Below are 17,183 nucleotides of genomic sequence, written 5' to 3'. Positions count from 1 at the left end.
CATTTAAATTGTCTTCCAGGTCACTTATTTCTTCTTCTGCCTCACTTACCCTAGCTGTTAGATTATCTAGATTAGATTGGATCTCACTGATAGCATTTTTAAGTTCTGCCAATTCAGCTTTCATTTCTGCCCTTAGAGACTCTTTGTTGTCATTAATTGATTTCTCCATTCTAGCAATTGTCTTCACAATTGCTAGCCTGAATTCCATTTCTGACATCTTGGTTATATCTGCATCCATTTGTAAATCTGTGGCATAAGTCATAATCTCTGAGTCTTTCCTAATTTGGGGGTTCCTCATAGTCATTCTCTTGATGGGTGGTTGAGGGAATGTATAGATTTCCAAATTATTGACCAGAACCCAAGCAAGATGCATCTGTTTTCTAAGGACCTTAAGATTGCTGCTTCTTGTCTTCCCATCCTGTCCTCTGGGGGAGGGGCCTGCCGTGCTGTTACTCAGGCAACCCTGTTTGGGCGGAGTTGCCCTACCCCCCTGTGGTGGGGGATGGGCTCAGTGGGAATCAGTTTATTGGGGCTTTTGTTCTCTGGCGGCTTTCTCTGGTGGCTTTCCACGTCTCTTCCGAGAGTCAGAGCAAAAGAGACCATTTCCAACCCTCTGCCTCAGAGCAGAGAGATCGCAGTCTGTTCTTCAGTGAGCTCTCCAGGCCACACTGTCTCCATTTCTGTCTGTGCCTCTATAAACTGCAGCATCCAGGGTTGTGCGCCCTTCCGCAGCTCCCCCAGTCCTGCCTCTAGGTCGAGGCACATCTCTGCCCTTTGTGGTTATAAAACCGCCAGCCGCTCCCAGTTTACACGCATGACCCCACTCCTCCCGGTTTCTGTCCCCAGGGGGTTGCCCTAAAGTCCTTTCCTTGCCGCTACCAGTCTGTGAGTCTGTACCCCTTCCCTAGCACGTGAGGCTGTCACTCACCGGTGGTGTAGGATCCCCACAACCAGGCTCCCTCCCGCTGCCGTTTATCCTCCGATACCTGCCTGCAGAATCACGGCTCCCCGCTTCCTACCTCAAAAGCAACCGCCTGCGATATTCTGTTTGTAGAGATTCAGATCTATTTTCTTACATCTCAGACTCATTTCTTGGGTGCTCAGAGTGGTCTGTTAGATATCCAGCTCAGTTCCAGAGACCAGTTGAAATAGAGTCCCCTACTCCTCCGCCATCTTTTCTTCTCACAGTCTGCCATCTTGTATTCATTCTCAGTGATCTCGGGTGGTTGTATTTGGTATTTTATCCATAGCGTTATCAGCAGAAGGATGGGCTGTAGGATGTGAATCCTGTCATGTAAGAGCGAGAACTTTGTTATTTTTGGGAAGATGGTTCTCTTCCTGGCTCCATCCTCACCAGTCTGATACAAGAACATGTCACACACATAACACTTCTCTGCCTTCTTTAATTTGTTTCTTCTATCTAGAACTTCCTTACCTCCTCTACTACATGAAATTAAATGCATTTTTCAAAGTCCAGGAAAAAGTCTTTCACTTTGTGAAAACTAATCCACCTCACCTTGTTGCCCCCCCTTCCTATTTCTGTGAGCCCAGGGCACTTTACTCATACTGATAGTGTAACATTTATGTTTCAAAGCATGTTTCATAATTATTCCTCAAATATTTATCAAATACCTATCTTACACCACTTTTTCTTGTTTATTCTTTTAACTAAAAACAGTGAAAGCTTAAAAAACAGGAGCTCTTGGGAGGGAGGGGGCGCTTGTGTGTTGGGTAGGGGGCTAGGAACACAGAAGCAGATAGATGACTAGAGAGGCTTGTATCTTGGGAATAACAACAAAACAAAAGAAAGAGATGTATGGGACATGCTAGTCTATCTGGCCACAGTGTTTCTAAGAAAGTGGAAATTAGTCACTGGATGAATAAAAAACTTAGTTGATATTGATCAGGGATGGATTTTATATGTTAAGGTCCTTGTCAGTGGTACTGACATGAAAATAATGAAAATGAAATCACTAGAACAGTCAGATATGTAAACTACAATACAAATACAAAGAATTTTATAGCAATACAGCCTTATCTTTTCATATCCCCAGTGATTTTAACCTGTTTGCTGCTTTACATGTTTCACCTTTGGGGTAGGGACCTTAGATTAGGAGATATGAAAAGAGAAACGGCTTCTGACCCAACATAGGGCATGTCACCCATTCATTAAGAGAGAACATTGTGCATTTAAATGCTTTATTTTGTGGAGGTATAGGCAATAAATGGTATCTGGAAAAATATCTTTTAAAGAGTTGGTTAATTAAAGGTGGATATTGAGTCTGGTACCTAGAGTGTACATTTACAGTCTAAAAAATGAGCAAAAAAAAAGTTTTTTAATTTATTTACTTTTAGAGAGTGTGTGAGCAGGTGGGAGAGGGTCAGAGGGAAAGGGAAAGAGAGACTCTCAAGCACACTCCCCACTCAGTGCAGAGCCTGACACAGGGCTCGATCCTACAACCCTGAGATCATGACCTGAGCTAAAATCAAGAGTCGGATTCTCCACTGACTGAGCCACCATGGTACCCCCGGAAATGAGCCAAAATTTAATAACTGTAGAATTTCTGTCTGTAAATGCCATCTAGTAGCTTCCTATATGTCAAAGATTTCTTTCATGAGTCTCTGGCATTCACTTTCATTTTTCTTTCTTTTGTGTAGATGTTTCTTTCTCAGCAAAATAGAAGAGAAACTTACTCTTCCTCCAGGTGATCATAGTTTGTCCATGGATGGCGATAGAGATTCTAGTGATACAGTGGAAGTTCAGGAGCAGGGAGAAGAGGTCTGTTCTCTGATTAAGAACTGTATATTCTCCATGAAAATGAAGATGATAGAAAGTGCAAGAAAGCAGGTGGGTACTTATATTTGTGGTCCTCTATTGTAGCACAGAATTTTCTTAAATTAGCTGGTTTTTTTAACTTAGCTTTTCCTTAAAATCTGAAGCTTAAAGGCAATTGAGTAGTTAGTATTTTTTTCTCTTTAAAAGAAAGTAAACTTGAAGAAACAGTTAAAATTATCCTGAAGGCTCTAAAGTTTACTATGTACTTGTTAATCATTAGAAAATATTTTCTGTTATTAAAAGACAAAATAGACCCAATATCAGGTTTGATCTTGTTTAACAAAATCAGTGCTTTCCAGTTAGTTACAAATTGTATTTAGGTTTATTTTGTGGAAATATGTCATTTGATAATAATATCCTTTCTTGAAAATAAGTATACTTTGCTTATAAGTTGCATATAAACTAAATATATTAAATCACACTTTTCATGTAATTAAATCACATTTTAATATACCGGGGGAGCTTGCTCTTTTAATGATCCTGTATTAATAGATTGCTGTTATAAAGCAAAGAATGTTATTCCAGTAGAAATAATTAATATTTCTGTTTGTAAGTTTAAATGCTCATTTATAGGTTTTTCTTTGAGACGGGTGTTGTATCAGTTAGGAATTTTTATACTTCAAATAACAGAAAACCCAACACAGAGCAGCCTAAGTGAATAAAAGAAATCTATTAGTTCCCATGAATAAGGAAGTCTAGAAGACCTGGCTTTTAAATACTCTGAAATATTATCACCAAGGGCCTGCTTTCTCTCCCTCAGTTCTCTCTTCTACCATATTGGTTTTGACCTCAGATTCTTACATAGTGAGTCTCTCTGGCAGCGCCAGGCTCACCCTTTTTAGTTGGAAATGGCTGTAGATGTTCCATGTCTTCCTTCCTCTACACTACGTTTTCTTGGAATTAAAGACAGTTTCTATTTCTTGCAGAAAAAAAGAAGATCCTTTTTATTAGCTCTGATTGCAGCTGGGGCCATCTTCCAAGGCACACAGCTAAGGAGGGATATATGTGGCTTCTTAGCAGGAAATTAGGTTACTTGGGCCAGAGAGAGAGACAACGCATGCTACCTAGTGCTGCTCAAACTTCTCCAAAGTGGGGAGGGTCCTGATGAGAGAGAGGAAGGAAATGAGCTACAAGTACATTATTAAGAAATACGTAAGAATCACTAGGATCGCTAAAAACCTTTTATATGACACGGTGGCTTTTCTTAGAAATTTTTTGATTATAAATAAGAGCTATCAATACCAGTTAGCTATCAATACCAGTAATACTGGAGGTGAAGAGAAAAAATAGTTCCAGTCTGAAGATTACATAAAACCTTCAGTGCGTTTCAGTTTACTTGCCCATACTCTTCAAAACTCTTGAAAAGTAGAAGTGAAATTTGAGTTTTGCCTCTTCATTACCAAGCACAACATTAGGTGCTGGAGATACCACACTGAATAAAATACGGACATGTAGACAAACAATTATAGTATGATAATACTAAAGGACAGTCACATGGGAAGGACACCTGACTCAGCCTTGTGGGAACAGAAAGCTTCCTGGAGTTGGAGGTCATATCTAAGTTGGGAACTGAAAGGTGAAATAGGATGGAGGGAATAATGTTGAAGACCCAGGAATGACCCTGGGCATTTGGTTTCCTAAGTGGAACGATAGTTGAACTTGAACACCTACTTAATGGCTGTGCTGCTTTGTGCAGGAAGCCCTGGGATGGAGGTGACAGGATAAACAGTTTTTTTTTTTTTAAAGATTTTATTTATTTATTTGAGAGAGAGTACGAGTAGAGAGGGAGAGGCAGAGGGAGAAGCAGACTCTCCACTGAGCAGAGAGCCCGATGTGGGACTCAATCCCAGGACCCTGGGATCATGACCTGAGCCAAAGGCAGACACCTAACCGACTGAGCCACCCAGGAACCCCAGATAAACAGTTTTAAAACAGTGTTCTGACTGTAGTGAGAGAAACGATTTGAGGAAGGGCAAAGGGTTGCCCAGCTTCTGTATTAGTCCATGTAATTGATAAGGGCAGCCAATCTAGGTTAGAGTCTGGGAAGTAGAGATAAGTGTACAAGTTCAAGAAAAAGGAGGCATGAATGAGACACTGTGACTGGTTCTGTTCAGTAGGGGAAAGTAGGATCCCCAGGCTTCTGCCTGTGTAGCTGGGTGGATGGGAACACAGGAAGAAGAGCAGTTTGTAGGGCAGATGGTGCATTCAGTTCAAGACATATTGAATGTGTGAGGCCTTTAAGATAAACAAGCAAGTTGTGATTTCTATTAGATAATTTGTACATAAGAAATCTAAAGTTCTGGCGAAAAAGAGCTGTGCTTGCTATAGAGGTCTGAATGTGATCGGCATGTGGACTGTCACTGAAGCCACAAGAGTGGATAAGGTGACAAGGACCAGTTGCCAAAACAGACCTACAGCTTTGGGAGGAGCAAAGGGAGAGGTGTCCACAAAGGAGCTGAAACCAGATTGTGACATTAGAGGATGACCAAAAGGCTGAGCCCACAGGGAGGGGCAGAAATCATCAGTGCCTTTTACCCAGGAGAGCAAAGGCGTGCAGAGACTAGAGTGCCCTTGCATTGAGGGGAGGCTTGTGCTGACTTCAATGAGAACCATTTCACTGAAGCAGAAGTCAGATCATAGTAGGTAGAAGAACAGATAAGGGTAGAGATATGGGGACAGTGAGCACCGGCTGCTCCTGAGGAAGCAATGATGAGGAAGAGCAAGTGGGCTCAGGGAGGAGTTTGGATTTTTAGGTTGGAGGAGACTGGGGATGTTTAAAGCTTAATGGTAGGAAAAGAATGGACATACAGAGAGGAATAACTAGTAAAATAGGATTTCTTGTGGAGTTGGTGGGGACAGGATTCAGGCAGAGGTGAATGGAAGAACTCTGTTCTCTCTGGGAAGCGGGCAGTGAGGCCCTCTGCAGAGTCTGAGCTGAAGAGATCTGAGAATAGTGGGGGGAGTGGTGGGTTATTCTGGGCTGTGGTGGAGGGGCTGGGGAGCCATGGAAGAACTGTCAGTGCTGTCTCTGGGGAGTCTGAGTATAGGAGCAGACAAGGCATGCACTTAAATGTACCCAAGAGTGTAGTTTTGCCAGGTGGGCATAACAGGGACAAAGGCTGGTGATCTGAGCGTATTGCAAAGAGAGTGGTGGGAGTAGCTGGCTGGCTTAATTGCACATGGAAGTAGAAGCAGGAAGAAGGCAGGTAAAGTTACCAGAGGTCTTAAGGTTATAAAGCAAACATAGCAAGAATTTTGGTGGGTAGAGTGGGTTTGTAGTCAGAATGGTAGGATTTGAGGTTAGGAATTTGGTGGTGAGGAAGTTCTGAGTAGTGATGAGGATCACAGTGTGGCTAAGAAACTGCACCCAGCAATGTCAGGGGCAGGGTTGGGAAACTACTATTCCTGCTCTTGTGATCACTGTCTAGCGAGACAACAGGAGCTGCACTTCCACCCAACAACAGCCCAAGATGGTTGAAGAGAAGAGAGATCACCATGCTAGGAAAGCCCAGGGAAGAAGAGAGATTCTGCCTGGTAGGAGGGCTTGCTGGAGAAGAAGGCGTTTGGATGGGGTTTTTTCGAAACAGTAGGGTTTGCACTTTGAGAAGAGAAAAAGGTGTATAGATACAAGATACATTCAAACAAAATCATGGAGGTGAGAAGCTGGGAATTGCAGTCTGCTTTGGACATGCTGGCTCAGTTGGAAGCTATATGGATGATTGCCTGCTGAGGAAAAAGCAGAGAGACTGTGAAGTCTCAAACTAGGAAAGCAGTGGTAGGAATGCAAACAATGTGAAAGATGCTCTAGAAGTGATGTAAGAAGCCCCGAGATAGTAAGAATGATGGAGAGGATGCAGCTGAGGATGGCTCAGATTTTTAGCCTACGTAGTTGAAAGGATAGCAATGAATAAAACATGGGTCTGATGAAAATGTCTTTGAAACTTGGTAGAGAAGATTTAAAAGACATCCACATAACAACCAAATAAAAAAATAGAGAAATTATACATCAAAATTTAGAAATTCCTGTGCCTCAAATAACACACTCAAAAAGTGATGAGACAACCCATACAATGTGAGAAAATATTGGGAAATCACATATCTGATAAGGGTCTACTACCCAGAACACATAAGGAACTCTTTATAACTGAACAACAAAAACTCAAACAATCCAACTTAAAAAATGGACAAAGAATTCTAAATAGACATTTCTCCAAAGCAGATATACAGATGGTTAACAAGCACATGAAAAGATGTTCAACATTATAAGTTATTAGGAAAATGCAAATCAAAACCACGCAAGATACCACTTCACACCCACTGTAATCAAAGAGACAATAACAAGTATTGGTGAAGATGTGGGGAAATTAGAACCCTCATACATTGATGATAGAAATGTAAAATGGTGCAGATGCTGTGGAGAACAGTCTGACAGTTCCTCAAAAAGTTAAACATCGAGTTACCATTTAACCCACCATTTCCACTCCTAGGTGTGCAGGAAAAATGAAAGTCTATGTCCACACAGAAATTTGAACGTAGATGTTTACAGCAGTAGTATTCAAAATAGCCAAAAGGTGGAAACAACCCCAAAATCTATCAATAGATAAATGGATAAATGTGATCTATCCATGGAACAGAATATTATTCAGCCATGTGAAGGAATAAAGTACGAATACACACTGTAATTTGGGCAAACCTGGAAAAGACTATGCTAAGTGGAAGAAGACAGATAAAAATCCCCACGCTTCTGATTTCATTGATGGGAAATATCCAGAATAGGCAAATCCATAGATGCAGTAAGTAGTTCAGTGGTTTGCCCACAGCTAGGGGGAACGGGGAGCAAATGCTCATAGATAAAGGGTTTGTTTTTGAGTTGATCAAATGTTCTGGAACTAGATAGTAGTGATGGTTGCCCAACTTTGTAAATGTGCTAAAAGACAGAACTGTACACTTGAAATGTGAATTCTATCCCCATGATAAATAAAAAGACATCTACATAATGTAAGCTGAGGAGATGGGTTCGCTGCTCTAAGGTGAGTTACATCATGCAAAAAGGGAAGCAGGCCAATTAAAAATTCTGTCAGATAATTTTATTTCTAAGTAATCAACCTGTGTGTTATCATACCACTTTCTCTCTTCTATAGCACAGTTTCTCACTTGCCATGAAACTACTGAAGGAGCTTCATAGAGAGTCAAAAACAAGAGATGACTGGCAGGTGAAATGGGTGCAGAGCTACTGCCGGCTCAGCCACAGCCGGAGCCAGGGCCAGAACTGCCGTGAGCAGATTCTCACGGCGCTGAAAACAATCTCCTTGCTGGGTAGGAGACTGTTCTTATCTATGTAAATAAGTTCAACGGTACTATTTTATATTATGTCTCTGTGTCTTTTAAAACTTCTTTTGCTGCTTTATCTAACATTTGGGAATTAAATCTTGTAATAATTTTATTAAATATTTGGAGCCAAGGTACTTTGTATCCTAATAATGCTATTGAATATGGTAGTTGGAGATTTTATTTCTTTACTGATCAAATAAAATTGAAATTAAGTTTTTTCTTTAATACTTATGCAAATTATAGGTCTAATAGTTTAATTATTTTGAAAACCTTGTTCACTTACAAAAATTGCCTTTTAAAAAATTGAACATGAAACACCTTTTTCCTCCTCAGCTTTTCTTTTTTTGTAACATAGCCTTCAAAACTGAGGGGAGAAAAAAATTTCACTGTGTGAGTTTTTGATCCACTCCACCTGTTTTGCTGCCCTGTGTCCCAGGGTACATAGCAGCACGATTACTGACCGTGCTCAAAACCATATGACAGGGAATTATATCAGAGTATCAGTCTCAGTAAAAATGCAAATAGGAGAAGCAGGCCTTCCATATTTTTCAGGATAAGAAAATCATCCTTATGATTGCTTAAATATTTTTAGGGTTTTTGGATGGGGGGAATGGAGGAGAGGAGGAGAAGTTGGCTGATACTAAGATAACATTAGTACTCCTAATAATAATTCTACAGTTTTGGTAGTCACAGTATGGCTGTAGTTTGTAACTGTCTTGTGAAATAGTAGGGCCAGTAGTTTTGAACATGTATCTGAGGGTAATCTGGCAGAGTATTTTCATGGATGGATGAGCAGGGCAGAATGGTTGTTGGGACTTGCTGGGTGACAGCCCCTTCTCTTTTGTGCCCCTTCTCATACCTTCTCTGTAAGCTGCAGGCTTGATCAGGGCTGGTAAGCTCCTTCCCCAGAGTAAGACATAGAACTAGACCTTTGCATGCAGCAGTATCTGTAGCTTTATCAGCTATAAATCACAGTAGCAACTTAAAAATCTCCTCTGTTTATTAATGTACATGCACAAATGCATTAAAAAGAGACATTTTCTTTCCTTTATAATGGATTTAGGTGCTTTGACAAAATGCAGAATGATGGTGCTTGAATAAAAGTTTATTCCGTGTTTTAATTACCTTAGCCTCTGTAGACTTTGATACAGTCACTGCTAACAAAGAACACTTTTCATTAATGTGAGTTCAAGAAATTCCCTAACCAATGTTTGAAGCCAATTTCTTATACTTACGAGATTTATTTTAATTTCTTAATAGAAAACAACTTTTGTACATTATGAGTATCTTTTTTTTAATTTATGGCATTCATTTATTTCTGAGAAAATCATGTGTGTGTATGTGTGTGTTTTTAATCCAACAGGTGAGAGCACACCAAGTTACTTAAGGAAAAATGTTCTGGCTTTCCATGACCAGAATATTCTCTTGGGTACAACTTACAGAATCATGGCTAATGCTCTCATCAGGGAGCCAACCTGCCTTGCTGAAATCGAGGAAAGCAAGGCCAGAAGAATCTTGGACCTTTCTGGATCCAGTTCAGAGAATGCAGAAAAGGTAACGAGTGAACTTTTTATGTTTGTGTGTTGTACATCTGTAATGTGCAGCCTTCTAGCTACACAAAAGAAATAATGAGAAATGATGATTGCTTTGTGTTTTGAAAATGTATTTGACAGTTATGCACAGCCAAGTTTCTTTTGTGGAAAACTGACATACTCCATGTGTTTCCTGCTTATTTGAATGATACAGATCGTTTTAGTATTAAAAGTGAGAAATTTGTGTTGGATTGATGTGGACAGTTCTACCAAGAATTTTGTTAGTGGATTTCACCACCAGTCGCCATTCAGATGTCCCATTAGCTTGTGGAGCAAACCAGCCTTTTCCACTTTTTTATGTAGTGTCTGCTTTGCCTAGCTTTTCTCAGATGATTTTGTATTTTCCATAGTTAGCAGCCTCTCCTTATCTCCCCATGCCCACCTCACTTTAGTTGTTAGCCTTGCCTTCTTCCTCCTCAATGTTACTGCCAACATCTGTGCAGGGTGGTAAGGGTAAAGCACCAACTTCCATCTCTTCTTCAGTTCCTGACAGGCTGCATGACCCCCATTGATCTTTGGTGCCAGGTCTGCATGACTAGTGGACCGTCTGGGTTTTAAAAGTACTGAGGATCAAACTGGAATCGCTCACTGTTTCACAATCAGGGCAGACAGACTCCCTTTTCCATTTAACCAGCTTTCTGTGTTATATCATGGCTCACAAATCACAAGTATTCTTTCTGTATCATCACAAGTAGAAAGTAGAGTTCTTCCAGAAAACTTAAGCTGTACTTACAGATTTATAGCTGAGACCTCTGTGAATTCTAGGTGATCGCAGGTCTGTACCAGAGAGCATTCCATCACCTTTCTGAGGCCGTGCGGACAGCTGAGGAGGAGGCCCAGCCTTCCCTCAGGGGCCAGGGTCCTGTAGCCAGCCTCACAGATGCTTACATGACACTGGTGGATTTCTGTGACCAGCAGCTCCGCAAGGAGGAGGAGAGTGCATCAGGTGAATCACAAAAGGAAAAACCATTTAGTTTGTAACAGTGTGTTAGCCAAAGTCTTAAGACTTCTGTAGATACTTTAGGTTTCCTGTTTGCTTGTTTTTATTTATTTCTTTATTTAAAGACTATATTTATTTGAGAGAGAGAGAGAGAGAGTACATGTGCACATGGTGGGTGGAGGTGCAGAAGGAGAGGGAGAGGGGGAATCTCAAGCAGACTCCAAGCTGAGCTCAGAGCCAGACGCGGGCCCGATCCCACGACCCTGAGATCATGACCTGAGCTGAAATCAAGAGTCAGATGCTGATCCGACTGAACCACTCAGGAGCCTCTACTTGTTTTTAAATGACAGTTATTCTGAGATAATTTTGTCTTTTTAAGACAATGACATCTTCAAGCAATACGACCTGCATATAAACAGAGTCAAGCTATCTTGTCTTTCCATTTGCTTATAGTTTCTACATTTTACTTGTAGCTTTGGTAATATTGGCTATGTGGCCTGCCTCTTGGTCCTGAAATAAATTCAATAACCAGGAGCTGCTCTGCGTTCCCACCCAGCCCAGGAAGGAAACTCTGCTGTATGCAGAATGCATGATCCAACGAAGAGTTCAGCTTCAAGATGGAAGCTTTTACATACGGACCAAAACTGCATCTGGTGTTCGTTGATCTAAATTACTTGTTAAAAAAGAGAACAGTGACATATTACAAAATATAAGCCCAAAAGGGAAATGTAGTCATTTCTTAAATTTATAGTTTATGTATGTATAAGTGGATATACTGACCATTGTTTTCTTCTCTCCTGTCCTTGGTAGTTACTGAGTCTGTAGAACTTCAGACATATCCAGCCCTTGTGGTGGACAAAATGTTGAAAGCTTTAAAACTGCATTCCAGTGAAGCCAGGCTGAAGTTTCCCAGACTGCTACAGATTATAGAGCTATATCCAGAGGAGACCCTGAGCCTAATGACAAAAGAGGTTAGTGTCTATATTCTAATGACGAGAACTTTACAGAACTTAGACATGCTTCTCTTTATATCTAAACACATCAGTATGTACACAATGCATATGTTAACAGGTTTTCCTAACCAGCATTGCATTTTATTATATTCTGAGAACATGTATAACTTAAAGCTATAGAAAAGAGTGCTCACATTTACCCATTTTCCTCTGGGGGTGTTGATAAGAACATTGTGTCTGAACAAGGACCTTGGGAAGAGGAGGAGATATGTCTGGGACAGAGGTGGGAATTTTCTATAGCACAGTTTGCTGACCAGAATTACTAAGCTGTAGTCTGGAACATCTGTTGGTGCCTTATGCTCAGTTTATTATTTATCTCAGAGAGAGGGAGTACATTTCAGCTGCATCCCACCCCCGGTGACTGTAGTGCCTGTTGGCAGCACCACGTTCATGAGGATCCTGAGGCCTCCAAGCATGCAGTGAGCAACTAGGGTATGCGGGCACTCCCCCACAGTGTTCTGTTCACCACTTGTATGTCCCGTGCAGGCCCCTCCTGACACGGGGCTACATCAGCCTACTGTCTTTCTGTTATTTGAGCCATCTGAAAAACTCCTTAATGACTTTTATAGATGTTTAACTGCAAAATAGGGCCAGGCTTTGAGTCGATAATATAATAGTTCAAAAGGGTACCATAGCACTCTGTTGGCTTTACATAGTAAATTTTTAAACAGTGCTGGTCTCTGAGCTGTGGAGACTCAGTACCTGGCAGGGCTTTACTACATACTCTGACCCTCTTGTGGATTTGGAAGGATGGGATTTTTTTCAATAGGTCCTAAAAAGGGGATTAAAGTAACTTCAGAAATGTAATAGATAACATGTGTGTATGTTTTTCTTAAAAGATTAGTGAAGAAATGATTAAATTATTATTTTAGTTTTCCCAAAATAATATTTATGTATGGTGAAGATAGCATTTCAAATTTGTGAGGAAATAAATGGAATGTTCAGTCAGTGTTGTTATGGCACCAGGGAATTGCTTGAGATGGGGAACTAACATTTATTGAGCACTCCCTGTGAGCTATGTGGACTGATGGCTTTTATCCCCACATACTTTGCTCTTTCCTCATTTAGTAGATGAAGGTAGGAAATTTGCCATGTTCACTCCTTATACCGACATTCCAAGTGCATCAGATTTTATCTTAAAATTAACACATTAAAAAAGCATTAGAGGAGGGGCGCCTGGGTGGCTCAGTTGGCTAAGCGACTGCCTTCGGCTCGGGTCATGATCTCAGGGTCCTGGAATTGAGCCCTGCATCAGGCTCCCTGCTTGGCAGGAAGCCTGCTTCTCCCTTTCCCACTCCCCCTGCTTGTGTTCCCTCTCTCTCTGTCTCTCTCTCTCTGTCTCTGTCAAATAAATAAATAAATAAAACTTAAAGCATTAGAGGAAAAAAAAGATACATGAGCAAATTTTGAAAATGGCCTTGGAATAAAAAGACAAAATCCAGAAGCTATAAAGGAAAAGAATCAACACTTCCCTGCAGGGGAAAAAAACAAAAATATATACAAAGTTAAAAAAAAAAAAACTGCCAGAAAAATATTTGCACCACATATTAGAGACAAAGAGCTGATGTCTCCCTCTAAAAAAAAAATAGACCAGTAGAAAATGGTCAGAGGAAATGCATGCATGATTTAATATGTAAGGAGAATAAAGATAGACCATTTACCCTTACTAATAAAGAAACATGAAAATTAAAATTATATCTTTTCACCTCTCAGATTGACAATAAATTAAAAAAATTCATTGTCTCCTGTGTTGGATTTGTAGTCAACTGAATACACTGTTTTTTAATTGAATTTGTAATTGACATAACAGTATCATAAGTTTCAGGCATACAGTATAGTGATTCAACAATTCTGTGCATTACTCAGGGCTCATCACAACAAGTATAGTTACCATTTGTCATCATACCATGTTATTACAGTATTGTTGACTGTATTCCCTATGCTGTACTTTACATCCCCGTGACCTAACTTATTTTATACTTGGAAGTTTGTACTTCTTAATCTCCATCAACTATTTTGCTCATTCTGCCACATCCCCCCCTCTGGCAATCCCTAGTTTGTTCTCTGTATTTATGCATCTGTTTCTGTTTTTTGTTTGTTCATTTGTTCTTTAGATTCCACATATAAGTAAAATCATATAATATTTGTCTTTCTTTGTCTGACTTATTTCACTTAGCATAATACCTACTAGGTCCATCCGTGTAGTCACATGGCAAGATATCATTCTTACATAAACCACATCTTCATCATCCATTCATCTATTGATGGACACTTGGGTTGCTTTTATATCTTAGCTATTGTAAATAATGCTGCAGTAAACATTGGGGTGCAGATATCTTTTTGAATTAGTGTTTTTGTTTTGAGTAAATACCTAGAAGTAGAATTACTGGATTGTATGGTATTTCTATTTTTAACTTTTTGAAGAACCTCCTTAGTGTTTTTTCCACAGTGGCTGCACCAATTTACATTCCCACCAACAGTGCACAAGGGTTCCCTTTTCTCCACATCCTCACCAAAACTTGTTTCTTGTTTTTTGATACTAGCTATTCTGACAGGTGTGAGGTGATATTTCATTGTGGTTTTGATTTGCATTTCCCTGTTGATGAGTGATGTTGAGTATCTTCATGTGTCTGTTGGCCATCTGTATGTCTTCTTTGGAAAAATGTTTACTCAGGTCTTCTGCCTATTTTTAATCAGACTGTTTTTTTTGGTATTGAGTTATTTGAGTTTCCATTATGCTTTTAAAAATAAAAATTTGAAAATCATTTTGGAGGGAAATCTGGCAGTGTTTTTTTTACGGTTGGTAGTGTTCACACAGTAATGTTACTTCTAGAAATTTATCCTATGGGCACACATAGCACAAGTACAAAGAGAGAAACATGTAGAAATGTCTACTGTAGCATTATCTATAATAGCAAAACTTAGAAAATAAACTAAAAATTCATTATACATCAGTAATTAACTAAAACAGAATACTATACAGCTGTTAAAAAGAATGAGGTAAAGGGGCGCCTGGGTGGCTCAGTTGGTTAAGCGACTACCTTCGGCTCAGGTCATGATCCTGGAGTCCCAGGATCGAGCCCCACATCGGGCTCCCTGCTCAGCAGGGAGTCTGCTTCTCCCTCTGACCCTCCCCCCTCTCGTGTTCTCTCTCTCATTCTCTCTCTCTCTCAAATAAATAAATAAAATCTTTAAAAAAATAAAAATAAAAAAATAAAAATCTTTAAACTTAATACTAAAAAAAAAAGAAAAAAGAATGAGGTAAATCTATTCACCTAAGAAAAACCAGCAACAGTATATCTAGCCTGATTCCATTCTTATAAAGAATGGATATTGGTGTACATACATACAAAACATCTAAAAGAATGAAATGGTGCTTCATCAGAATAAGAACTGAGAGGGCTGAGGGAGAAAAGATGTTTTATTTTAGACTTATGTCTGTTCTTATGCTTCTGATTATAGATATATATTTTTTATATTGGGCACATAATACTTATTATAATAAAACAGTGTTAAAAGTTTTATTCATTATTAAATTTAGCTCTCTTTGTTTTAGATTTCTTCCATTCCTTGCTGGCAGTTCATTGGCTGGATCAGCCATATGGTGGCCTTACTGGACAAAGAGGAAGCTGTTGCTGTCCAGCACACTGTGGAAGAGATTGCTAATAACTATCCACAGGCAATTGTGTACCCATTTATAATAAGTAGTGAAAGCTATTCTTTCAAAGATACTTCTACTGGTCATAAGAATAAAGAGTTTGTGGCAAGGTGAGTTGATCAAGTACTATAGGTTATAGGGTGTATTGGTAGAAGCAAACGTATGGGGGCTCAGTCAGTGGAGCACAGGACTCCTGGTTTTGGGGTCCAGAGGTCAAGCCCCATGTTGGGCATAGAGCTTACTTAAAAAAACAAACACACACATGGATGCTTTTGTTTGTCTTCAAATTAATTAGAGCCATCATTTAAAAAATAGAAAATCTTAGACATCTATTTGTTGAACGTATCTACCCCAGGTATGTTACTTGTCACAGAATTTCTTCCCTTTTTTTAAAAGATTTTATTCATTTATTTGAGAGAGAGAGAGAGAAAGCATGAAAGGGGAGAGGGTCACAGGGAGAAGCAGACTCCCCACTGAGCAAGGAGCCCAATGCGGGACTCGATCCCAGGATCCTGGGATCATGACCTGAGCTCAAGGCAGATGCTTAACCCACTGAGCCACCCGGGCAGCCTCCTTTTTTTTTTTTTTAAAGTAAACTACACCCAACGTGGGACTCCACCTTACAACCCAGAGATCAAAAGTTGCATGCTCTACTGACTGAGCCAGCCATGTGCCCCTGAATTTCTTTCCTTTTTTAAAACACATTTCATCTTAGAATGATATTCATGAAACATTCTGTCTTATAATGGTAACAGTTGACAGTAATAGCTGATTGAGGCAGACTAGATGAGATGCTTTTTGAAATCAGTTCCTGAAATTGTTCTTTAATTCAAAATGTCTGGGAAGTCCCTCTTAATAAGGATTCAGTAGGCTGCCTGAAGTGCCATCCTTTTCATTTTTCCATTTGATTTATAAGTGGAGACTGTTGACATAACTAGTAATGATGTATTAGTTTTGCAAGAATACTTGGTAAATAATGGTGTTTTAGGCATTCTCTATTAAGAGCTTTTTTTTGTCATGAGCTCATTTGTCTTATTAGAGTGTTTGTTTCTGGGAAGACAAGAGTAAGACACCTCCTTTGTCATGGTTTGTGGTGGGTTGGCTGTGCCAATCCCATCTGCCACTGATGGTACACTGCCCACCCCCGGTGGTGTCTCAACACAGTCAACTGCAACATGATTAATTTTTTTAAAAAGAAAAAAGAGGGGCGTCTGGGTGACTCAGTCGGTTGAGCGTCCAACTCTTGATTTTAGCTCAAGTCATGGTCTCAGGGTCATGGGATGGCAAGCCCATTGTCAGGCTCCTTGCTCAGTCTGCTAGAGATTCTCTCTCTCCCTCTGCCCCTCCCCCACCTTGCACACGTGCACGATCTCAAATAAATCTTTTTAAAAAAAAGAAAAGGGAAAGGTTTGAAATTGTGTTGAGAAAGTGACCTTTTCTTTTATAACATAACTTCAGAAACTGTATATATCAAATTGTGTACATCAAAATGTCAACATTTGCAGAGATTTGCTTTCCCCTTGTCTAAAAAGCTCACCTCTTGATAGAATACATACTTTGTACTTCATCTAATATTGAACAAAATTTTAAAATTGCTCCTTCCCTAGACTATTGGTAATATATAGTTTTATATATGAATGTAAATAATTGTATATAAATAAACTGTGGGCCTTGATCTTTGGAGGATGTTTGATTACCTAAACTTGGTAATTGTTTTATAGGATTAAAATTAAGTTGGATCAAGGAGGAGTGATTCAAGATTTTATTAGTGCCCTAGAACAGCTCTCTAATCCTGAAATGCTCTTTAAGGTAA

At 39.7% G+C, this 17,183-nt stretch overlaps 1 protein-coding gene across 5 annotated transcripts in view; it reads left to right on the top strand.

Annotated features, from left to right (window-relative positions):
• The window catches only part of PRKDC (protein kinase, DNA-activated, catalytic subunit), a 232,649-nt gene that overhangs the window by 196,664 nt on the left and 18,802 nt on the right, over positions 1-17,183 (top strand). For 4 of the 5 annotated variants that reach the window (XR_003207910.2, XM_025870579.2, XM_073892755.1 and 1 more), the window contains 7 exons: positions 2,659-2,848; positions 7,978-8,152; positions 9,531-9,721; positions 10,525-10,705; positions 11,510-11,670; positions 15,269-15,480; positions 17,092-17,179. Coding sequence is in view for 4 of the 5 variants with exons in the window: in XM_025870579.2 (XP_025726364.2) it covers positions 2,659-2,848; positions 7,978-8,152; positions 9,531-9,721; positions 10,525-10,705; positions 11,510-11,670; positions 15,269-15,480; positions 17,092-17,179 (1,198 nt within the window). In the remaining variant the exon portion in view is untranslated. Of the gene's footprint in view, positions 1-2,658; positions 2,849-7,977; positions 8,153-9,530; positions 9,722-10,524; positions 10,706-11,509; positions 11,671-15,268; positions 15,481-17,091; positions 17,180-17,183 lie in introns of those variants that run through there. The other variant, XM_073892757.1, reaches the window with a different exon arrangement.

The sequence above is a fragment of the Callorhinus ursinus genome, unplaced genomic scaffold (assembly GCF_003265705.2).
Source record: "Callorhinus ursinus isolate GAN/ISIS: 27379988/994484 unplaced genomic scaffold, GSC_fseal_2.0 scaffold5, whole genome shotgun sequence".
NCBI classification, from domain to species: Eukaryota; Metazoa; Chordata; class Mammalia; order Carnivora; family Otariidae; genus Callorhinus; species Callorhinus ursinus.
The sequence above is the reverse complement of the archived record's forward strand: the minus strand, read 5'-3'. Positions and strand labels throughout refer to the sequence as shown.